This window comes from Numida meleagris, chromosome 20 (genome assembly GCF_002078875.1).
Source record: "Numida meleagris isolate 19003 breed g44 Domestic line chromosome 20, NumMel1.0, whole genome shotgun sequence".
Classification (NCBI taxonomy): Eukaryota; Metazoa; Chordata; class Aves; order Galliformes; family Numididae; genus Numida; species Numida meleagris.
The window spans coordinates 3987133-4010913 of record NC_034428.1 but is presented as its reverse complement, the minus strand read 5'-3'; the positions used below and the strand labels follow the sequence as shown (position 1 = coordinate 4010913).

The 23781-nt window shown below is 53.3% G+C and overlaps 1 protein-coding gene across 7 annotated transcripts in view; it reads left to right on the top strand.

Moving 5' to 3' along the window:
* Window positions 1-23781, top strand: part of CASZ1 (castor zinc finger 1) — a 152544-nt gene that overhangs the window by 100250 nt on the left and 28513 nt on the right. For all 7 annotated transcript variants that reach the window (XM_021374631.1, XM_021374630.1, XM_021374627.1 and 4 more), the window contains 5 exons: window positions 6596-7153; window positions 12318-13158; window positions 15232-15300; window positions 19514-19604; window positions 21577-21741. In XM_021374631.1, the coding sequence (XP_021230306.1) occupies window positions 6596-7153; window positions 12318-13158; window positions 15232-15300; window positions 19514-19604; window positions 21577-21741 (1724 nt within the window). The remainder of the gene's footprint in view (window positions 1-6595; window positions 7154-12317; window positions 13159-15231; window positions 15301-19513; window positions 19605-21576; window positions 21742-23781) is intronic.

Here is a 23781-nt window from a genome sequence, read left to right as displayed (position 1 = left end):
CCCCATAGCTGGCTCTGTGCCGGGGGCGGGGGGGCGGCGGGGAGCCGGCAGGCGCTGCCTCTGCGGTTGGCTGCTGGTGCGGCGGTGAAGGATCACTGTCCATCCCAAGGACGCTCGCCATAATTAAGAGAGGCTTTCGGTCCAGAAAGTGCAGATTCAGGTTTTAATACACAAAATTATTTCAGGAGCACTGAATCGGAAAGTCGTTTGTTATGACCTTCCTGAGAGGCCTGGAGCAGGGCATGTTGGAGGCGCGGCGGCTGAGCCAGCTGAGTTATGGCATATTTGTGTTTTTATAGTGCGGAGGGGAGGGGGGAAGGGGGGGAGAAGGTTAAACAGTATTTACAGCTCAGTTGTTTTCAGAAAGGAAAGAGAAATAGAGTTCATGAAAAGATGCGAGCGGAAGGGAGCGAGCGAGGGAGAGGCGCAGAGCCGTCCGGCAGCACCCAGCGGGGACACGGCTCGGGGGGCACGAGGGGCCGGGGGGCGGCGGGCACGGAGGGGCTGTCTGCTTGCAGCGCGGAGCAGAGTGCTGCCCGCAGGGGTTGCCAACTGCGTGTCCGCTGAGCACGCCGAGCTCACGGAGCCTGCGGAGCGCTGCGTGCTGCGGGAGGTGCGCACCGCGTGTGGCCGTGTGTCACCGTGCTGGGCCGTACCCGGGCACTCGCAGGCGTCGGACGTCGGCCTGTGCTGCTGTGCCAGCTCGCGCACGGTGTGGCACCTGCATGGCCGCGTTGCTGCGTGTGTGTGTGACCCACCGGGCGCTTGCAGCGCGTGGCCACACTGCTGGGGATGGCAGTGAGGAGATGAGCTTCAGTGTCTGGCAGGGAGAGCAGCAAAGGGCAGGGCACGGCCCCGGGGAGCAGCACCCTGAGAGGCCACAGCAATCAACTTTTCCAGCACTGTTTCGCAGTGGTGCAGCAAGCATTCAGTTCCCCAGTAATTAGGGCTGAGCTTTGGGATGCTGAAGGTGCTTTTTCGCTGCCTCCCGATGACCGTAGGGCCCTCCCTCAGGAGCCTGGAGCTCACCCATCAGGGCAGCCCCGTGCCCAGGCCCTGTGTGCCCCACCACGTCCCACCCATCCCTCAGCTTCTTCCTTCTGTGTTCCCCACGAGCTGTGGGCAGATTGATGGTGGGGCCGTGATGTCAGCAGGCCCTCATGATTTATGGACTTACTTAGGCTGAGTGAGGCTACTTAGGATAGTAAACCTTTTAACTGGGCTAAAAAATTAATAATAAATAAATAAGGCGAGGATGAGGAGCTGGACCCGTGCAGGCCTCTCGGCTCCGTGCCACCTGAAGGAGTGGCCATGAGGCCTGGGGGCTGCGTGCAGGCCTTCATGGCACCAAGAGCAGCAAACTGAATTGTTCCATCACCAGTCCAGCACTGAAAGTGCCTCCAGTTTTGGCACTCCAGCAAGTGCTCACTGCTGCTCCAGGGCTTGTGGCAGCCCCCAAACTTCGTGCTGGGCTGTGGGACGAAAAGGGACAGCCGGGCCCAGCTCGCTCCTAGTGTGAGGTCTGCGCTGCCTTCCTCTCCCTGGCCAGTGATATATGGCATAAATTAGGCCTCTGAAGGGGGATACTGCATCCTTAAGAAGAAATATGTCCTCATTTTTCTTAAACACCGTTTGCACTGAGTGAAATGTTTAGAAGGGACGCTGAGGGATAACTTTATTTCTTACTAGGGAGTTCAGAGCCGTTCAGTTAAACCCATAAAACACTGGGAGTAGGGAAGCTGACAGCCTGCCCGTGCATTAGAAAAGCCATTATTCATCTGGGGAAATTCGCCCCATGCTGGAGCCTGGCGTTACCGGTGGGGTGCTATGGGGCAGGACACAGGATCGCCTCCTGCAACTGTCCCAGGGCTCAGTGGGGCCCTGGGCGTGTAGGAGGCTCAGAGTGGGCCCAGAGCTCCAGTTAGTCATAGAATCATAGCATGGTTGAGCTTGGAACAGACCTCTAAGATCATGAAGTCCAACCTCAACCCATCCCCACCGTGCCCACTAACCGTGTCCCTCAGTGGAAGGTGTGGGATTCAGTTGCGTGGGTCCTCGTCCTTGCTCCTCCTCCTCTGCGCAGAAAGCTGGGGGCTGGCAGTGATGCTGTGCCAGGGCTCCTGGCCTTGAACCTCTTGCTTTGACCCCTGAAACCGAACTCCCTCGCAGAGCAAGGAGTGAAAGCCAGGAGCCCTGTGGCTTATTGGTGGCAGCAATGGCAGTTTCTGCCCTGGGCGAGGGCTGGCAATGAGCTGGGGTGGTGGCATGGCTCCTCACCCCTGCCTGTGGCCGCCTGAGGGGACAGAGCTGCAGGTGCCCAACATTCTGCTCGGTGCTTTATTTTGGAGGCCTGACACCAAAAGATTTAATATTTGTTTGAAATGAGAAACAGTCCTCAAATGAATTTGGAGAGCCTGGGAATTAATGTCACCCCCCCCCCCTCCCTCCACATACACACACACGCGCGCGTGTGTGTGCTCCCCTCCCCATCATCTCAGCCCCCCCCTTTCAATTTCTGAAGCCTGCTGATTTGAATATTTATAAATATCAGTAAATTATTTATTGTAGCAATCTGCTGTGCCATTTCACCAATCGCCGTTAACACTTTAGGGCTCACTCTTGAGGCGGACGCGGCTGCAGGGAGCGGGCACGGGGCTGGCAGCGGGCCGGGCTCACACCGGCTGAAGGCTGCATGGTGCTGGGGGGGTTCAGCGCTGCGTGGGGCACGAGGCGACCTGGGGCAGAACTGTGTGCTTGGGACGCTGGGAGGGGGCACGGACAGAGAGGCTGGCTTGTGGCTGCAGCACCCTGCAGGCTTCAGGGACCGTGCTGCAGCTCAAGGACTTCCCTTTGGCCCTTGCTGGATGGGGAGCGCAGCGCAGTGCAGTGGGGAGGGCAGGAGGACGGCTCACTGCACCGCGCTGCTCCTCCGCGTGTACCCAGGGCTTCCCCTAGCTCTGTGCCAACGTGCGGGCAGGATGCAGGGTTGGTAAAGAGCCTCACTGAACTCCCCAAGGCCAGGCAAAAGAGGCAGCATCCACTAATCCAAGGTCATTTCCTGGGCTAAAAGCAATAAAATGTTTTATTGATAAACCAGAGAGGGGAAAGCACACACTGCATCCACTCTCACACCGTGGCTGGGCTGGGGCTGCCTGGGCTGGCGCAGGGCCCCAGAGCTGGGGGAGATGTCCCCGCAGGGGCTGTGCCTGGCTGCCATCCCCTGCTCTGGGCATGGCCAGGGCATGGCTGCAGCCTTCTGCTGCCATGCTGGGCTCGCACCACAGCGGTTAAAAAAGAAAAGGCCCATGCAGCGTGTGGGCCCTCCTTCCCTCCCCCTCCCCGCCCCAAATAATACTGTTAATAATTAATCGAATGAGAGCTTGCAGCTCCTGGAAAGCTGGCGCTGGGACCTCCCTCCTGAACGGAGCTGCTCAGCTGGGCTGAAAACTCTTCAATAAGAATATGAAAGCTCCATCTGTTCGACGTGCCCGGCCCTCTGAAGTACCGCCGCGCTGGCCCTCCCCATCCCGTGCCCCATCCCATGGCATAGCCCACACCCCTCCTGCCCTGCCCCATCCCAGGGGGTTCCCACCCCTGGGCTCAGCACCCCTCTCCTCCACACAGGGATCCTTTATGCCCAACCTAAAGCGCTGCTGGGCCTTGTGCTCGTCCTTGAAGGGAGCACTGTCCCGAGGATGGCGCGGGGCAGCCGGTGTCTGGTGGCAGGGCGTGGGGAGGGGGCGGCAGGCATGCTGCCGGTGGCATTGTTTTCAGAGGAAGCACTCAGTGTAAATAGAGCATGTGGGAGAGTTCGTCCTGGGCAGAGATGAAAAGTCCCCGTGACAGGCTCAGGTTATAAATGGCTTCCTCGGATTGATGCAAAATCAAAACATTTCTATTTGGAAGAAGAAAATGAAGGGGGATGTTTACTTAGCCGGGAATCTTTAAACAGTGCAGTGCGGACATGAGGTGACCTGGGGGGTTGTAGAGTGGGGAGGGGGCTGGGGCTGGGACTCCCGACTCCAGGGTCCTCCTGCAGCACCCCTACCTGGACATGCGAGGATGCTCTGCTCCCCTTCAGCCCCAGTGCTGTTCTCAGTGGTTCTCTGCCAGCCGGGTTTCCCTTCTCTGTTGGAAGTTGTCGGCCTAAAGGGGAAATGCAGATACTGTCAATGTCCCTGCTGCCCCAGAGATGAGAAAATTAGGGATGGGGAGGTGAAGAGATGCGCTGGCTTGCTGAGAGCTGGCGGCGAAGTTGGCAGAAGGAGGAGGTAGTTCTGATTCCCTGCAGTCACACAGGCACAGGTGGGATGGAGAGACGGTCTCTGAGAGGGTTGGCTTTGTAGATCAGGGGAAAGGTAAGTTTTCTGAACTTGCTTTATTTTTAACTTAGACTTCACAAAAAGATGCTCGAATTGTTAAAGAAGAGAGCTGCCATGCTAAAAATGAACAACCAAGCACAGGAGAGGGGACAGGAGAGGTGCAGGAGGGCAGGGCAGGAGCTGGGGGGCTGGAGGGACAGGTCTGGGGTGCGTGAGCGGCGGGGCCAGGACTGGAAGACAAGTTGCAGGCTCCCTGGAGCTGCTGCGTACGCAGCAAGTGCAGCCTCGGGAACGTCTGCTCCCCTCTTCCTTTGGATAAATATTTATATATTCATTTGCCGTCTGGTGCGCGCACTTGGCTGCTCACCTCCAGCCCAGCATAATGGGACCTGCCGTGGCTGTGGGGCGGGGGCAGTGGGTTGCCGCGTGCCTCCCTCCCCGCACCCATCTCACCGGGTGTCCTGATTGCTGGGATGGGGAAGCACTGGGGTCAGCGGCTGCCCTGGCCTGGCCACCTGCCTCACCGCGCTGCTGGCCCCCCGCCGAGCGCACAGTGTGAGCCATCGGGGTCCTGGCCGGGCTCCAGCTGGAGCTCGCAGCAGCCTCCCCGGAGTCCCAGTGCGGTACCGCTGCGCACGGGAGCGGCCGGCGCTTTCTGCCCTAAATAGAGTGGGAATGTGATGGGAAGGGAAGGTGCCAACATGCAGAGACTTCGGCAGCGTTACGGGCGCCCATCTGTAGGCACGAGGCTGTGTGCGGGGGGGGGGATGTGTGAAAAGGAGACGCGTGGGGAGGTGTGCGGGGGGTGCCTGGGGGAGATGGGATGCTGTAACCCATACGTGCGTGGCTCCACACCTGCTGCTGTTGCAGGCACATGGCTGGGAGCAGCTCTTGCTCCTGCAGGGGCAGGGATGCCGTCAGGGCAGACGGGTGCTGGAGGGGGGGATGCGTTTGGGACAGTAGGAAAGCATTTTGCCTCACTTTGCGTGGGAGGCTGATAGATTTGTCAGGGGGGTATTCCTGCAGCCCGTGACGGGGAAGCGTGTCTGAAGCTGTCAGGAGTTTACGCTAAGCAGCCACTCTCTGGCTCTTGGACAGCAGGTCTAAAGTTTCAGTCTGTTTGTATTGGGCTGTCATGTTACGGGATTAGGGGCTGTCACGATGGCTTCTGGGTGCATCGTAGGGGGTCTGATTAATCTCAGCGCGCTTCTGTGGAGCAGCACCTCCCTGTCGCAGCGTGCAGGGACCCAATAGCCCATGCTGACATCGCGGCTGCGGGCAGGGCTCTTGCCTTGGGACCCATCACCCTGCTCACTCTGAGTGCCTCTCACAGGGACTGTAAATAAAAAGAGAAATGAGGCAACGCAGCTGCTTTAGAATCAGGTTTTTGCTTTTTTTTTTTTTGCAATTGAATCTTGTTAATTGTTGGTACGGTGCAATTATGTGAGTGACTCTGTGATAGGGACCGTTTAGTTCAAGCTTCTCCATGACCTTGAAGTTAAGACCTCACCTTCTTCCTTTCTCCCCCCACTTTCTCTCACCCCTCCTTTACTAGCTGTCACATATGAATAAACTACATTAAAATAACAAACCTCCACTAATTAGCTGATTGTGCTGGGAAGTGTGAGAGCAGAATTTCCTGTGTGTGTGCGAGCAGAGCGAGCAGTCACAGGGGCTGATCAGCTGATGCCACCCGGGGCGGTTTGCTCCCATTCAGCTGCCTCGCACCCGGCCGAGCTCAGCACAGTGCTTCCCACTGCTCCCATCACCCATGTGGGTTCTCCCTGCTCCATACTGGTTCTCTATTCTGCATACTGGTTCTCCATGCCCCGTATCTGTTCCCCACTGAGCCTATGAGTAAAGGTCACAAAGTGAACTCCTCACCACCCCTGGAGTGGGAAGCTGTTACATGTGCTTGGAGCTGTGTCATTTTGGGGATGGAGCTGGGGCAGGTGGTGCTGCTGCAGAGTGTAGCAGGGAGCAGCAAGGCTTCCAGCAGACCAGTCCATACCATGTTCACTCGCCTGAGGTGCTGGGGCTTCCTGAGCCAAGCCCAGTCTCAGCACCAACTCCGGCCTCCATTGAGGCCCTCTGTTGGGAGCAGAAGTTGGGAGCGCTAACTCTGCAGCCCGAGCCTCAGCTCAGAGCTTAGGAAGAGGCCATCCCATCCTTCCTGGGACATCTGCGGCCTGTGTGAAGGCCCATGGGTTGGGAGCGGCCATTTCTGATCCCTCTAATGCCCTTCCTCGCTTCTGTCCCCTCTCTCCTTCCAGCTGAAAGAACTATATGCACTGACGCAACCTCAGGAAAACCCACAATGGCTGCCAAGCGCAAAGGCGGCCTGAAGCTAAATGCAATCTGTGCCAAGCTGAGCCGCCAGGTTGTCTTCGACCACGGGGGAGCCGAGCAGGCGCGTGCGGACAAGGGGCCGCAGCGGGAGAGCAGCAACAAGGACCTGCCTCAGCCCGGGACCAAGGAGCCAGGGACTGAGTTTTCAGATGGACTCAGCCGCGTGCAGAAGATCGAGGAGGACAAGAGGAGGGAGGTGATCGAGAAGTGGGTGAACGGGGAGTACGAAGAGCCTTTGCTGGGGCGGGCCGAGGGCAAGGAATGTCGGGGCGCCGAGGGTGCGGAGGTGCCGCCTGAAGGGGTCTACATGGTGCAGCCCAAGGGCTGCAGCGACGAGGAGGACAACGGGGACGAGGCGGACGCGCTGAGGGGCTCGCAGGATGGCACCTTCCTGGACGACAGGGATTCCGATGGGGCGGCCTCCAAGGATGATGCCTACCGGGCCTCCAGCGAGGCGGCTTCCAAGCTGGGAACCACCTCAGGTAAGGCCCTGCCGCCCACCCCTGCACAGGGCAAGCGATTTGGCCACATTTTCTGAGGGAAAGGCCAAACTTCCACTGGCCGTGTCTGTCCAGGAGAGGGCCAGAGGTCCCGAGTCCCCTAGCAGAGGCCTGCCTGGCTGCTGTGTATTTTGCTCTTGGGACTGTGACCATTTTATCTCTGCTTCTGAGTACCCTCCCTGAGCAGAGTGTATGTGTCTGGGTCTCCTCCCAGACCACAGATCCCATGGTAGAGTAGATGTTCCCCTTGTAAGCATCCTCGTGCCCACCGGTTGTACCATACTCAGCAGTGATTCCCTCTGAACTGAGAGGTGACCATGGGACCTGAGGGCTGTGTCAAACAGAAACCTCTAACACGGCCAGCCCCACACCCTGCTGTGCTCCGTCACTGCTTCCCCTCTTCCCCAGCGGCTGCTGCTGCACAGTGTTGGCTCCTCCACGAGGGCTGCCCTAGCAGTCCTGCCTCATTAGGGGTAGCACGCAGCAGCTCCATCTCCTTCCCAGCAGAGCTACTCTTCCCAAAACTGCGCAGCCCCCACTTCTGTACTAGGCACGGACTTGGGTGCCATTGCAAAGAGTCTTCCCCCAGGCTGTGCATGCATTTCCTTTTTTCAGATAGCTCATGTCTTATTCCTATACCTCATTCAAAATCTGCGTTCAGCCACAGCTACTGGGGAAAGCCCCAGCTGAGTTTCTTCCTCATTTTCTGATACGCAGGCCCCCAGATTGATTTTTCGGGGCCATATTAGTGCTAAGCCTTGGTAGAAGCTTAGGACAGATTGAATTCTCTCTTATTAGGGCAGCAGCTCCCTCCCCCTGATTTGTCACTCGGCTGGGTTGGATCCGTAATTGAAAGATCTCCCCCTAATCTGCTCCACCTGTGCGCACCCCTCCCCTGATCTCAGCACTTTGTGAATCCATCAAACTTTCCTCCTTTTGTGTGTGCCTGTGTTTTCCTCCTCCTGTTAATAATGCAGCCTAAACTCATCTCCGTCTGTCCGTTCCCCTTCTGGAGAGGCACATTCTCTAGTCTTCACGAGTTCAGTGGCAGCGCACATAATTATGCATATAAGATATAAACAGAGCTGTTTAATTATCCTTCGCCACATCAGTGACAGAGTAATTAACAAACATTGCAAGATCAATGAGGAAAAGTGTGACCTTCAGTTTCCTTTGATAGGAAAGCCCTTGTCGTTCCCAGACACAAGGTGATTGTGCCTGGACTCAGTTTTCAGTTTGTTTTAATTCCCTTTAGCCCACATTTGCAGCTTTTATTTGCCATGAAAACTAAAAGGAGGGGAACCTAGAATGTAAAAATACATTGCCAACCTGTGGAAAATGAGAAAGAACTGAGGTTTCTTGTCAGGTAGGAGTTCTCAGTGATGTGCTTTTCTCAGGCTGTGCTGTCAGAGGATTGCACAAAGATCTGTAAGCAATCAGTGGGGGCTGGAGACTCCGTTATGTTTAGGGCAAGTAATGGCACGTGGGGTTCACATATCGAGCCACTTGGGGTTTGACTTGCAGAGGGCGTGCTGCCAGGTCTTGAGCATGTGCTTCGGGAAGCCCGGTGTAAATGTTGATGGCAGCGATTCCCTGGAAAGCACAGCGTGAAGGATCTCATGTGCTGGGGAGGACAAAGTATTCCCTGCCACCATTGTCCCCTTCCAGGGTCACACAGTGGAGCTTGCTGGGCATCACGCAGGAATTTGCAGAGGCTTGCTCCATGCTGTTCAGTCCTCATGCTTTGAAACAAGCAGCCAATACCCACGGGGAACACGCACGGACCAAGGAGTCGGTGCTGAGCCTCACATTGTGTGCCTCCCTCCACGAGCCTCAGAGCTGGCGGCCGTCGAGAGATGTGTGTCAGCCTCTGACCTGCCCACGCGCTGTGTTTCCTCATTCATTCACGCACCCTCTCCTGCACCCTGACTGACCCGTGCTCCTCCACACACATTTATATATAGCATTTAGACTCCTCGTGCAGGCTCTGACGGGGATCCCTTTCTGTAGCATACCCGGGAAGATTTTCCTGCACAGTCCCGTGTTCTTCCCTCTGACAGTTACTTACACACTGATCTGAAGTGGTCACCGGGAGCTTTCCTCTGTGCACGTTTTCAAAGTTTTCCTTTCTTTCCTTAGCCTGTCGGCTATGTGTCTCAGAAAGGGAATATTAGCCTTCAAAATATTCCTTTCAAAGGGAATATTTCTCTTCCACATTTCCTGGGGAGACCGCACTTGGAAGAATGTGCACGACAGGTGCCGGTTTCTCATGCATTATCCTGTCGCCCCAAAATTTCCACGTCCCCCTCCCAAGCAGAATAAAGGACAGAGCCCTGGCTGGGATGCCCCATCCCCCAAGGATCCAGACCTTGCGCTCCATTTGGGCTGTTTTGCTTTTCCTTCCATATATAGTGTGCTGCTGCAGGCTATTTTTAGCCCCTTTTTTGCTAGCTCCGGATCCTTTGTGATACGATAGCTGCTCTGAGACTCGCAGATCTCTGCTCTTTGGCAATGCCCACAAATGGAGAGCAGCGGCGAGGGGAGAGGGAGCCCTTTTGTTATCACACAGAAGGGGAGAGAAAAATGTGGTGCAGGGGGAGGGCTGCGCACTTCTCACAGGGATTTGTTTCGCAGCCGCTGTCCTTGTGCTTCACTTCTGTCTGCGCACGGCTATGGGAGAGCTGTCTGTCAGCTCGGTAACAGGAGTGGGTTGGAAGGGTCTCATCCTGTCTGCCCCCAGCAGAACAGCCCCCAGCCTTCTGCCTAGCTACCTGTGCAAAAACATGGAGGTTGTCAAGGCTTTAGGGATGTGTTGGTGGGTGAGTGAAGGTGTGCTTGCTGGGCAGCGGGAGCTGGCCAGGGTTCCATCTCAAACGTGGATGAGAAATGACAGCAACGCTGGCAAAGCTGTTCATCAGGGGAGGTATTGCAGTCATCCAGAAGCAAACCTCAGCGAGGGAGATAGACGATGCAGGCTGTTCTGGAGTATGAGGGGATTAGATCAGGAGTGCTGGAATCTGAGCTCATGCTCAGACTTTACAGAACTCATAAAAAGGCCTGAAAGCTCGCCCTTCCCAATGGTCTTGGGTTGCGCATCTGAATGTTTACACCAATGGAGTTCTGGCCACACAGGTGCAAGTCTTGTTATTGGGCCCTGCGGGGCTGATTCTGTGTTTAACACTCCTTAACATTAATAGTGACCCACGAGGGTGTGCAAGGACAAAAAGCTACATCCAGAGCCCCCCCCTGCAGGGGCATTGCTACCCATTCTGTACCTGTCAGGCTGCCTCTTCTGAAATTGGGCATCCCAAAATCCCATGCAGGGGGCTGGTTCTAAGTGCCCAGAACTGGAGGGTGATATGGGGCTGAAGCAACTCCCAGCACTGGGCAGGGTGCCTGCATCGTGCTGCTTGCAGGCTGCAGTCATGTTCTGCATGTGGCCTTTCTCACGTACCCAGGGAACTGGTGCAGCAGCAGTTCTGCTCTGTGAACTCAGCTGTGTCGAGCAATATTGACACAGGAATGTGACCCTCACGGACATGCACATTTCAGTGCCTGTTTAAGGCAGCCTCTTCCTGCACATAGTCCTATGGAAGCGTATTATGCAAGCTGATGGCTGCTAAATTGTGAGATTGCTCATTGACTGGGACTTGTGCATGCAGAATTGCTCATGTAAATGCGTGCCCAGGCACGTGGCATCACAGGCTATCAGCTCCCCAACTCATAGGTCTGTTTTCATGCTTTGGATCTGTTAACAAGTTTTGTGGCTTGATGCCTTCCTTTCCAAGGCAGTGCCTCCAAGTTTGGGTCTGAGCTTTGCACCCAGTGCCCAGATCTTCCACCTGCTGCCGGTGCCCCTGCTGGTGCTCCTGTGGGTGCCTGCCTACCCCAGAGCTCATGTGAGTGAGTGGAAAGGATGGTGAGGGAGGTCTGAAGGACTGCTGCACACAGTAAATCTTTACTCTGCAGGAGAAAGCAAGAGAGAGAGGAGGAGGAGGAGGAGGAGGAGGAGAAGGAGGAGGAGGAGGAGGAGGAGAAACGCTGTGTCAGACCGAAGCCCAAATGAGTCCAATCTGCCACGTCAGAACAATCTGTATTTCCTCCTTTATACTGATATTGGGTGACCTCCAGATGTGTGTTCTTCCCCTTCTGGTGGACCAGGAAGGGGAGTAGGGGAGGGAGAGACCCAAGGAAGAGCTTTTGCCCAGTCTCCCAGTGCCTCCAGGCAGAGCAGCCCCTCCTGCCCCTTCCCCAGTCACTGCAGGGAATGGACCTCCTCTCTCTGGAGCCCACATGGGGAGCTCATCTGTCTTCAGCCCAAATGCTGATGGAGAGAAGGCTGCATCCATTTGGCACCTGCGCAGGCTTTTCCCTTTCCTTATACTGGGAGCTGTTCTTGGCTGATCAGGATGCAGCCAGTAGGTTTCCACTGCCCTCACTGAACTGCTGTCCCTTGGCGTGTGGCGAGGAGGAACTCCCCAGTCATTGGGAGAAGGGTGGCCAAAGACAAACCTTACAGAACTGCCAGGGGAGGGAAGGACTGCAGCTACCATGGGATCCATCCTGTCTTTGTCTTGCCTTCTCTGCTTCTTCCCCCTCTCCTTCCCACGAGCTGCTCATGCATGCAGCCCTACCTTCATTCATCCCCACCTCTGCTCCCTCCCTTCCCCGCTCAGCACTGCCCCGCTCTGCCCTCTCCCGCTGCACCCACACGGTCACCAGCACTGCAGTCCGTCCTCCGTGGGTCTGTCCGTGCACACACACACAAGGACAGAACCGCATAAACCTCAGCATATTGGCACTGGTCTCACTTCCAGTAAAATTACTTTTTCTTCATATTAGGCCAAGGCGAGAGTGCAGAGACATTTATGAAACTTTGTTTAATGTACTGAAAAGCCATCGGCTAGAACATTTAGGAAATTGATTTTCCTGGCATTGATGAACTCTTTTTATTTTACCCCAGTATTAATTACTTTTTTTTTTTTAAACAAATTAATTTAAGAGTCGTAAAACCTAACAAGTGAGCCAAACGTCAGTAGATCATGCTCCCCTCTCCTCTTGCCCCCCCTCCCCGCTACCAGTGCTGGTATGGGAGGAGAAGAAAAATCAGCCCCTTGCATGACTCTCTCCCTCTGGTTCTCTGCAGGGGAAGCTTCGTCGCTGCGAGATTATGCTGCCACCACCATGAACGAATTCCTGGGCATGTTTGGCTACGACGACCAGAACATGCGGGATGAGCTGGCCCGCAAGATCAGCTTCGACAAGCTGAACGCTGCTACCTCAGAGGCCACCGTGGCTGCAGCCTCTCTCCCTGGTGAGGATGCCATGAGCAAGCGAGCTCGATTCTCCAAGTACGAGGAGTACATCCGCAAGCTCAAAGCTGGAGAGCAGCTCTCCTGGCCCATGCACTTGGCCAAATCTGAGGAGCTGGGCTCCAAGCTGGGCAAAGAAGCTTCCTCGGTGCTGGCACAGCCCATTCGGCTGCCAGGTCCAGATGCCTCCATGCTGACGGAGACCAAAGCCACCATCCTGCCGCTGCCCTCTCCCAGCAGTTCCCAGATGCAGGGCCTGATGTCACGGGCCTCCAAATACGACTTCTTCATTCAGAAGCTGAAGACGGGTGAGAGCATCAGGCCACAGAACGGCAATACTTACAAGAAGGCCTCCAAGTATGACCTAGAAAACGTCAAGTACTTGCACCTTTTCAAGCCTGGAGAAGGCAGCCCAGACATGGGAGGAGCCATCGCCTTCAAGACAGGCAAGGTGGGCCGGCCTTCCAAGTACGATGTGAGGAACATTCAGAAACTCACTCCAGTGAAAGCTCCAACACCCAGCCTGGCCCCTGCTCCTCTCGCCAGCACCCCCAGCAGCGCTCCCATGGCCGGGCCCGAGCAGGCCGTCTCCTTGCCATTCAACACTCCCGAGTACCTGAAGTCGACTTTCTCCAAGACAGACTCCATCACAACTGGAACAGTCTCTACAGTGAAGTAAGTGTCCTCCCACTGTTCTTAGCTTTGTGTTAGTGAGCGTGTGGGTCAGTGGCAAATCATAGTCCGTGTGCTGACAACTACTGCGCTGTTAATGAGATGTTTCTCTTTGCTCGCTGTGTCTGTTCCTCCATCACACTCTCCATCTCTCTCTGTCTTACTTGCACTAAGGATGTGGCCTGCCCTCAGCAGTCACAGCCATGAATCCAGAGCCTGCTAGCTCCTGGGCTTGAATGCTGAAAGGAGAGATAAGGGGACGTGGTGCTGTCAGCGCTCTGAGGTCAAGATCATAACTACTTCCTTCCCTCTTCCTCCAGTGCCCCAGGCAGCCAGCCATACTGTGAGAAACTGATTATTGCTTCCATTTAACTCAATGGCAAAACTCTGCTGACTGGTAGAGAGGGGGCCTTTGTACGTCCCAGAACATCCCAAACATTTTTGTGCCTAATTCCCATTAATTTTATAGGAATTAGGCACACGCGTACTTTCATGGGGCTGGGCCTGTGTCTTCTCAGTGTGCTTGTTCCTTTCACAAATAGAAGTGATTCAATTACCCCTCAGACTGGGCAAACTCATTCACTCAAATACCAGTGACCTCTTACACATTGCTGGCAATCTCTGCAGTGATGCCAGTGACTGAATGGAGATAGCCAACAGCCTTGCCAAACTTTGGATTACTGTGTAGTTTGGCTTCTCGAAGGTGGTAGCTGTAGAAAAGCTACACATAAACCCGAGGGGCACAGACAAAACTCCACGGCGCATGGACCAGGGTTGACTGTGATTAAATGCCACGGTGCAGTGAGAGTGCCAGGGCTGATGGGGTCTTTCTGTCACGAAAATCTTTTGAAAAAGAGCCAAACTGCCTAAAAAAACCTTCTGATTTTACACCCCACTGATTTATCAGTGCCATGTTTCCCCAGCTGGAGGGCAGAGCTGGTGATCCTGCCTTTGTGTGAGGCAGCCATGCCCCAGCTGCCTGCGGACAGATGTGGGAGCTCCGTGGTTAGGGTCGAGAAAGGGTAAAAGATTATTATCTGGCCCCCCGCTCGGGAAGAACCTGGTACGTGCTCCAGATGGCAGGCAGGGACTGCTATTACCAAAAAACACGACTGTAAATATTCCTGTAGGCACCGTGCCTTGTTGTGATGGGTGACGTGGCCAGGGGCTCTGTGCCTGTAGTCTCCTGAGCACTCAGCTGCTCAGTGGCCACCACAGAGCGGTGCGTGGAGGCTGTGAGCCTCCGTCTGCATGGGGATCCCAGTTTGATTTCGTTTCTCATGCTCACTTCCTGCTGCATGCAGATGGGGTGTGCAGCACCGTGGTGATCATGGTGACCCCTCCTCCTGCCACAGGACTTCCGTGGATGGGGTATGGGGATTGGGCTGCAGGAGAAGTGGAGGGCACCTGAGTCTTCAGCCTGGCTGTCTCCAGTCTCCTCGTCTCGCATGGAGCTTGGAAATGGCTCTGGTCCTTCTCTTCCAGGCTTCTGTGGTAAAAAAAAGGCAACCTGCTGGTTGTGCTAACTGCTCTCTGGGACCTGGCTTCCCATTCAATCCCCACTGGAACCCAGTAACCTGGCAGAAATTACTCACGCATACCCACATATACCACAAGGTTGAAACTCTCTGCCATCCAATGCTAGGAGCTCATCTACCTGCTCCAGGTGAACCCTGGGCAAAGGTGTCCTCATTGAAACCAGGATCGTGCTGATGGGCCAGTGTGTCTCAGGTGGGCTTAGCCTGGCCCTGGAGCTCTTTTTCCTCTTGCGGAACTCAGCGAGGATGTAATTGTTATCATCTGCTTCCTACTGGTGCCAAGTAACCCAGGCTTGTGTGACACGGGTGTTCAGCTGGTTTTTAGTGATTAAAGTAAATGCCTCTGCTGCCCCATCTGTGTAAATACAGGCAGTGTTGCAAGGTGCCTTGGGGAGGTTTTTGTCTTCATGTGGCCATCCCTGGTTTGTGAATGGTGTGCGGTCACCTCCCTCCTGGTGTGTGTGGTGCTGTGCAGAGGAGTGGGGAGCTGTGCCTGTCCCTGCTGTTGACCAGCTCTGTCCTCTGTGTTTCTCACTAGGAACGGATTACCCACTGACAAACCCACTGTCAGCGAAGATGTAAATATTTACCAGAAGTATATTGCCAGGTAGGCAAAACTGTCTTCTTTCTTGGGGAGAGGGCTGGGAGAAAGAGGGTAGAGTGGGGCTGGGGGAGATGAGGTTTGTCCATCTGGCTCAAGTGTTTAAACCAGCCGTTGGCACTTCCATTTCCCTCTGGCATCTGCGCTCGCTCTGTTCCCCTGCTCGGGATAGCAGTAGCTGTGAGAGGTGTACAGGCATGCCAAGAGCGTGCTCGGCTCCCCAGAGCTGCTAGACTTAGTGACAAATAGTGGAAAAATGTTTCACTGCAGAAGCCTGTGATGTAAATGGGAGCGCCGTCTCTCAGCTGTCACTCGGTGCCCGGTGCTGTGCCAGCTCCAGCCTTTTCCCCCGCTGTGTCCGTGCCTGCTGGAGGCAGGAGAAGGACATCTCACCCTGAGAGCAATCCACAAGTGAATCAAATTTAGGCAGATCTCAGCACCAGTGGGGGATATTCTGCAGCTCCATTATTTGGGAACCATTGCTGGGTATGTGCAAGGCTGGGGCACCTTGGCTGAGCTCTGGCCAAGCAGGAATGAGCAATGCTGGGAGGGAGCCCAGGCTGCAGCGGTGGCACAGAGTAATGCCATCAGAGCCGGAGGGACAGAGGAGATTATTGCAGAACACCTGCATGCTCTGGAGCTCATCAGCCTCTGCTCCCGGTCCCTGAATCCTCCCTCAGTGCTGTCCAGGAGCTCAGTGTGCGAGCCCCCTGGGTACAGAGAACACCGGCAAGCACTTCTCTCTGCAGATACAGCTGAAGGGTTTGTTCCCACCGGCACTTGGGGAACAGGAGGGGAGGGGAATGTGCAGTGCGCTTGCCCAAGTCTGCCAGGGTTCCCTGTGGGAACCAGCTGCTGGGGAGTTGCGGGGAGGGTTTGGCACACGGGCAGGGCAAGAGGGTGGGAGCAACTGACGCCCTTGGAGCACTTTTGCCCACACGCCTGCTGTAGAAGAAAGGGGGGCAGGAGGCCTGTCGGGAAGAGAGGAGGCACCGCCATGTGCAGCTCCTCTCGTGCACACAGCAGCTCACCGCCTCCTGGGAGGGCACAGGAAGGAAAGCGGGCTTCGGGCCCACGGCTGCACGGAGCAGGAGGAGCAGCGCCCTTCTATTGCTGAGCCTGCTCGGTTTCGCTCAGAGGCGATGCTGCTCTCAGTGTCCCCAGCTCCCACCTTGCACAGCCCTGCTCGAACCCCACACCGCATCCACGCCTCGGAGTGCTCGGCGAGCCCCTTCCCCTGGGCAGGTAACCGAGCAGGCTGCTGAGACAGCGCAGGGACACCACATCCTGCTCAAAGAGCTCCGCAAGCCGCCCGCTGGCGGCCCAGCCACATCCCTTCCATTTACACACAGTTTTAAAAACAGTTTAAAGCCTTGAAATGAGGGGGTAGGGGGAGAGAGACACGACACTGTATGTCTGCGCTGCATAATTAGCTTAATGAGTTTGCCAAAGCCGTTGCCAAAAGCTGCCCAGGGATAATCCATTCTCTCACACAACAAAACAAAACCTCTTACTTAGCTAGTTTGGGGTGGGTTGGTTTTTTTTATATTTTGTTTTTCTCTATATTTATAATTAAAAAAAAAAAAAAGACCACAGAAAAAATTATTATTATTATTATTAGTGCCTCAGCAGATGGTGCTTCTGGCAGCACTTGCTTAAATATTTATTTCTGTGTGGGTTTCCTCCCCCCTTGTAATTGGGGTGGGTTTTTTTCTTCCTTCTTTCACATCATCGTTACGGGGTAATGAGTCTGTAAACACTCACTCAGCGTGCAGACTCCTTTATTTATTATTTTTATTATTATTTATTTATCCTGGTTTTTCTTTCTAACTCTTGCCAGATCGAGAGTAGTTCTTTGGCCCCCAAAAAAAGCGCAGAGATTAAAGTAAGGGAAGGGGAGGGAGGCAGGCGTACTTGTGAAATGAATCTGTGCCTGTATGCACAGCTTAGGAGTCTGGATTTGCATATCAGTGTGATGAAATGGCCTCAGTTTGCAATCAGGTGTGTGTGTGCTCACGCCTCTTTGTGGGCATGGAAATTGTGCGGACGGTCATGTAAATTAATCGGGGTGTTGATGTACCTCGGAGTGTGCACACGGAAACGTGCGCGCGTGTATGCGTGTGAGTGTGTGCTGTGTGAGCTTTCCTGTTATGAAAAAGCTAAACAGCTGCTGTGCTTTAAAAATTAATAGCTTTGAACTGTTTCAAGTGTCAGAAGAAACACGGGATGAAGATAACCCTTTAGGAGCCTCACCCTGCAGGCTGAAGGAGCAGAACATCCCCTCTGAGCTGCGTGTGCTGCTTCCATCCTTCCCCCAGCACCCGGCATGCTCAGCTGCCTGCAGAGTTCTTTGGCCCTTCTGCTGCAGCTGGCATCTCTGCTGCTTTTACATCCTCACTCTCAGTGCTCTTTTGGACAGCTTTGCCTGGGGTCTGCGTTTGCCAGGTGTCCCCCTGGCCAGCGCACTCCGCCTCCCCAGCCCTGCACAGCCCTTTGCTCTGCCCGCCCCATCCCGCAGCTCCTTGGCCTTGCCACAAGCCCCAGACCAGCAGGACCAGTTCCCTCACGCTGCTTTGTGCCCTCTGTTTGCACAGCCAGCGTTGCTGTTTGCCTCGTGGGTTGTTTCTTCCCCGCTGCCGGGGTTTGTTCCAGTTTCTCAATCACCTGTTCTGACGTGATCCCGATTTCCTGCGGTATTTCTTCTCCTTCCCCAGGGAAGGGCATGTCTGCTCCTGGCATCTGTCCCTGTCTCCCTTTGTGAATGCCGAGGAAAAAAAGTAATTTAATTTTTTAGCAACGTCTACCTTTTCTGTCAATTAAATCCCCTCTCCGTCTCCAGGAAGCCCTGCTGTCTCCGCAGTTGACCTCCTCTTCCTCACTGCACTCCAGAAATGCCTTATTTAGTACTGCTCTCCATCCCGGCTCCTTTTCCTGTCCCGCAGCTTAATGCTACCTCGCATTTTGGTGCTCTGCCATCTCTCCTGCCCCTTCCTCCGCTGCCCCAGGACACCCTCACTCCTCCTTTTTTCCTCTTTCCCTATTGCCCTTCCTTGTTTCTTTCTCATGCCCTTTATCATTTGCGCTCCTGGTGCGTTTAGCATGAAGTGACGGGAGGAACCTTTGAGCAGATGGCACTTTATCTCTGAATGTTTCCCCTCTGAGTCCCCTTCCCTCCCTGCTTTTCCCTTTCAAGCTCTTCAGCTCCTCCAGGTTCCCCAGCAATACACACCAGAGATCTCTGCACGGATCAGCCTGGCCCTGCAGCATCCCCCTTTGCCAATCACTGATCTGTCTGTCAGTACACTCAGTGCACTGTCCATTTGTCTGCAGCTGCCTCGTGGCCTCGCTGCCTTTTTTTCTCACCCCGTATGTCAGGAGTTTCCGGATTTGCTGCACAGAAGGCAGCATGGTGTGGGTGCCCTACTCCTAGCTGCTCTTAAAGGCAGGCTGAAAATCCCGTGGCTTTGCCTTGCACTGTTCTGTTGTGAGCACATACTGCATCCACATGGAAAATAACCATCAGCAGTGCTGTCATGCGTGGGAATAATCTGCACTCAGGGTAGAGGTGGCTGCCTGCAGCGCTTCGCTCTGGTCCTGCTGACCCATCTCTCCTTGTCTTCCATTGCTCTCTCCATCATACTGAAAGTTCCTATATAATCTTGCCACGATGTTGCACCTCCTTGGTGGCTTCCTCTCCGCTCTGCTGGTTGCAGCCTCCTCCGTAGTGTGTCACCAAACAGTGAGAACTTGCACTAATGAATTCCTGAGCTTTCTGAGATCCTGGTAGACGTGTGTGACCGACGTTGGTTTGTTTCCTCGTGGTGTGGGAGGTTTCTGAAACTCACTGCTGAGGTATCCAAACTCACTAATGAGAATTCCAGAATTGTGTGATATTTAATTCCTTTCTTACTTTTCCACAAGTAAGCAACTTTGAGGTAACAGAGGTGAATTTCAAAGAAAAACGTATGCAGATTCAGGAGGTAAATGCCCGGAAGGATCTTTCTCAGGAAACACCTGTTTAAATAGAGACAAATAAGGAAAGAAAAGTGGGAGGGGTCACCGTTCTCAGAGAGGCTAAAGCAGGTGGGGTTGGATGCCTTGGACACACGGGATGAAGGCAGGAGTGGGACTCGCTCCATTTGTGCCTTGCTCACAGACCAATCTCAGGACACTGTTTCATTCTCTGTTCCTTTCTCCTGTCCTCTTCTCGTGCTCACAGGTTTTCTGGCAGCCAGCACTGTGGACACATACACTGTGCATACCAGTACCGAGAACATTACCACTGCCTTGACCCAGAATGCAACTACCAGGTAAAGGAAGGGGCACAATGGCACAGCCACCAGGTGGGCAGGGTCCTGCCTAGGGAAGGTGCACGCCCTCTGTGCTTTCCTCCCATGTGCACGCACGTGCCTCATCACTCTGCTGCTCTAAAAAGAGGGCAAGATACGTTTTGAACTTGCTAGAATATCGATCAGCTCAAGCCAGTGGGAACTACTCCAGATTGACACCAGGGAAAGCAGGAGGATAAGTTCGGCCTTGTTACAAATTGTGCCTGAAAGCAGGGCTCGCTGTTCTGTTAGCCTGGCTCTTCCCCTCCCGCTGCCCAAGTGAGGCTGCAGCAGCAGTAGCTGCAGCAAAACACCCAATAAGACCAGCAGCAGGCCGGCATCCGTGGGGAGAGCTGGGGGCAGGAGCATGTACGATGCCGTAATTGCTGGGAGAACTGCCAGGGCAGCGACGTCAAGCCAGCCGCATCACGTGCCCGAGTGTTTACCCTCTTCCCAGGTCTGTGAGCTTGACTCTGCCATTTCTGTGGTCAGGCTGCGAGTGTGTAAGAGGGAATCCCAGAGTTCGCCTCTGCTGTGCATGAGGCACAACTTCTGCCCCACCCCGAGAGACCTTCTGGTCTCACAGGAGTGAGCCTGACCACAGCGCGGGAAGCTGAGCTGGCTCTGCTGAGCTTGCCTGTGGGTTTCTATTGATCAAAGGAAGGTTTTTTCTGGGATGCACGCAGTGTTCCTCCTAGCCCGGCACTCGGTAATTGAGATGAGCCTGTCCCAGCTGTGACACAGATATCCGTGCACCAGGAAGAGAGAAACATAAAGAATGGAAAGACAGAAAAACCTATTATTGTGATTGGTCTCATGATTATTTCCTAAAGAGTCTGGGAGCTGCTTGCAAAGGAGCTGTCTGGTCTCGCAGGGAATAAGGATTTAGGCTGCTTTTTAAAATGCAAATTATTTTATGGCTGAGATATATTTTATAATAAGTAACGCTCTGTAATAAGTGGGCACAAATTAACGATGATTGGCAATAGCAATCCTGTATGTACACCCTGGGAAATCATACCTCCAGCCTCCGAGGGATTCCTGTTGAAATCTGTATCCATCTATTCCCATGCCAATACCAACGAGATTGATCAGGATTGATATTATAGAAGGAAAGAGTGGAAGCGATAATCATTTGTTTCCTGTGAGGGAGACTAGAAAAGTTGTTAAACATTAGAATGCAGGGCTTTTCAATTACTCCTCAAAATAAATGGATATTGATTTCTTTTAAAAAATCAGATTTACTTTCCCACCTTCTCTGTTAAATATTGATGTCTGTGGGAAATAGAAATGAAAAGCTTCATTTTAAAGGCACTTATCCTGCTCTGAGAGTGGGGTATCCCCTCATTACTTCAGGCAGGTAGAGGATGGAAGGGATCTTCTGGTCATCCAGGTCTAGATCTGAGCTCTGCTACAGCATTTCTGTGACTGGAAGAAAATTGTCTCCTCGTTTTCCTAAAACAGCCATCCCACCTTGTAAGGGTCAGCGGACGACCGACACTAGGAAGATGCTATAAAAGAGTGTTTTTCCCAGTTTCTAGTCTGACGTGAATGTGGCAGCCAGTGTCTCACTGACCACTGCAGTGAGGGACCTGGGAGCTTGGATTGCTCTCTTGCAGGCTGTGTAGTTCACTGGCTTGCTTTCTAACTATAGCAGTCCTCGAGATAGTAGCAGCTAAAATTATGTTAGAAGAATTGCAGTCTTAAAGCTGCAGGGAGCATATTCTGGACATCACCCCAGTGTCGTGTTCATGCTGCTTAAAGGTTCTCATGTGCATACACTTTACTAAGAAAATATGGACACGCAGTTGGTCTCTGATTTGACTCTCTTGGGATGGCTACTGCTGAGCTTTAGACTCCGGGTACCGTAAGTTTATTAGCAACAACAACAAACCCTGCCCCCAGGATTACTCACCCACTCCTTTCACGTGTGTCTCGCTCTGTCTCTCTCCAGAGATTCACTAGTAAACAGGATGTGATCCGGCATTACAACATGCACAAGAAGCGTGATAATTCCCTCCAGCACGGCTTCATGCGCTTCAGCCCCTTGGATGACTGCAGTGTGTACTATCACGGCTGCCACCTGAATGGGAAAAGCACACACTACCACTGCATGCAGGTAACGACCGGGCCGGGGACTGAGTGGTAGCACATGAGATGAGTGGAGCTGTGTCCTTGCTGGGGTGGACTGAGGGGTATCTTGGCATCCGAGCAGCCCAGCCCGTCCTTGTCAGAGAGCGAAGGAGCCCTATCTTAACTGCTCTGAGCTTCTCCTGCTGCTTCTGACCTAGGCCCTTCTCCAAAGAGACTGTTCCTTGGCCTCCCTGCACTCATCCTGCTGAGTGCTGGGCAGGGCACGGGGTTCTCTGGGTATGGAAGCCTCATGCATGCAGTGAGGCAAAGCAGGGCTCAGGGTTGTCTTGGACTTCACTGGTTCAAGACAGTCTGGGGACCCCTCTGTGGAACCTCTGTGCTGCCTCTACCAAATTGATCTGGTGCTCCCTTGAAATCAGGCTTTTCTATGGAACATCTGCCCTTTAACACTGGGTTCATTTCCTCCATAATCAATTTCGAAAGTAATTAAATTTTTATGTCACATACCTAGACTTAACACTTCTGGTTCCCCATCTCCTCTGCCATTGGAACTGGAGTTAACATGTCTGTACTGCCAGCTGTGAGCTTTTGATTCAGGAGCCAGCAGCAGCATTCCCAGAGCTGGGGCTGCTTCCCAGGTGTGACCGTGACCCCTCTGCTGTTTTCTAGACATGGACACATCAAATTATTTAGGTCTTTACCCGGATTGTGCCTCAGATGAGAGGGTTCGATACCTGTTTGTTTCATTAAAGTCGTGGCCTAAACCATTGCCACGAGAATGTGCTGTAGTTCCAAACAGAATAATCAAGCAGCCCTTGGTGAAAGCTTTTGTGACCCATGTCTCCCTTCCTGCCCAATCCCAGCAGTATAAGACCACAGTTAAAGTCACAAGGCCTTAATCACATGTTTAAATGCTTTGCTGGGATAGACTTAAGCATATGTTTGACTTGAAGTCAGGTAAGCTTTCTGAAGTCAATGGGGCTTAAGCACATACTTAAACGTTAGGCATGCACTCAAGTACTGTCCTGAATAGGGGCTGGTTGAAGCACGTGCTTACAGGCTTTTGATAAATTGGGAACTTGGTGTGACTTTCTCTTGAGGACATTTTCTGTTATTCTTCCGTAGTATTCATTGCTCATTTTCTTCAATTGACCAGGATGAGACTTGTTTAATTTTCTAGAGCGCAAGGAACGTTTCACAGCTTCAAGTCACTCTGAGTTTGAATAGAGACCCTCTTTTACACAACTATATATGGGTAATTCCACTCCGTGCCCACTGTCTTCCAGTAAAACAATGCCCATGTAAGCAGTGTCTTACAGGAAAGGTGTCTGAACATAAACTCTCAATTAAAGAAAATATTGCTTAAATGGCAGGATTTGTGCCATCCATCTCGTGGGGTTTTTTTTTTCTTTATGTCCATAATTGGTGTGGATAAAATTCAGTTAGTTGTTTATATAAACTGACATTTTTTTAGGCTTTAGCACCAAGAGCTGCATTGCAAATTATTCCTAAGGAGGTTTTTGTTTAATTCTTTTTTTTAATGCCGTGCAGGGTCTGTCTTTTTTCAAGGTGTCAGTGCAGAGAGAGAGAGGCTCTTTTATATTGGAAATAGCTGGAGATCCTTTTTTTCCTGGGTATTTGTCATGGGTTTTGTTATTGCCTGTTTGAATCAACCTGGGCTGAACTGAGAGGTGGTGTTTTCGTTCTCTTCACTTCTGAGATGGTGCAGGCATTGGCACACATTGTGCTGGAGAAGAAAAGGGAAAAAAAAAATCCTCCCTCAGTAGGGCTGAGGACGTTTTCAGATTCCAGTGTTTTTTTACTCAATATGGCAAAGTTGCCCGCTTTACCCAGCGGAAGGCAGGTTTTCAGCATTCCGTCCTTGTCACACCATTCCCATTTGCTGCCCGAGTTTAAAATTGTTGGAGCGGTAGTCTTGAACAGGCGGCAGGGAAAAGCAGCCACCGGTTTGCTAACATCAGCTGAATGTAGGGTTTGTGCTTTGCTCAAATGAAACCCTTGTGTTGCAAGCCGAAAAGATTGGCCTCGTGTTGCACCACTCTGC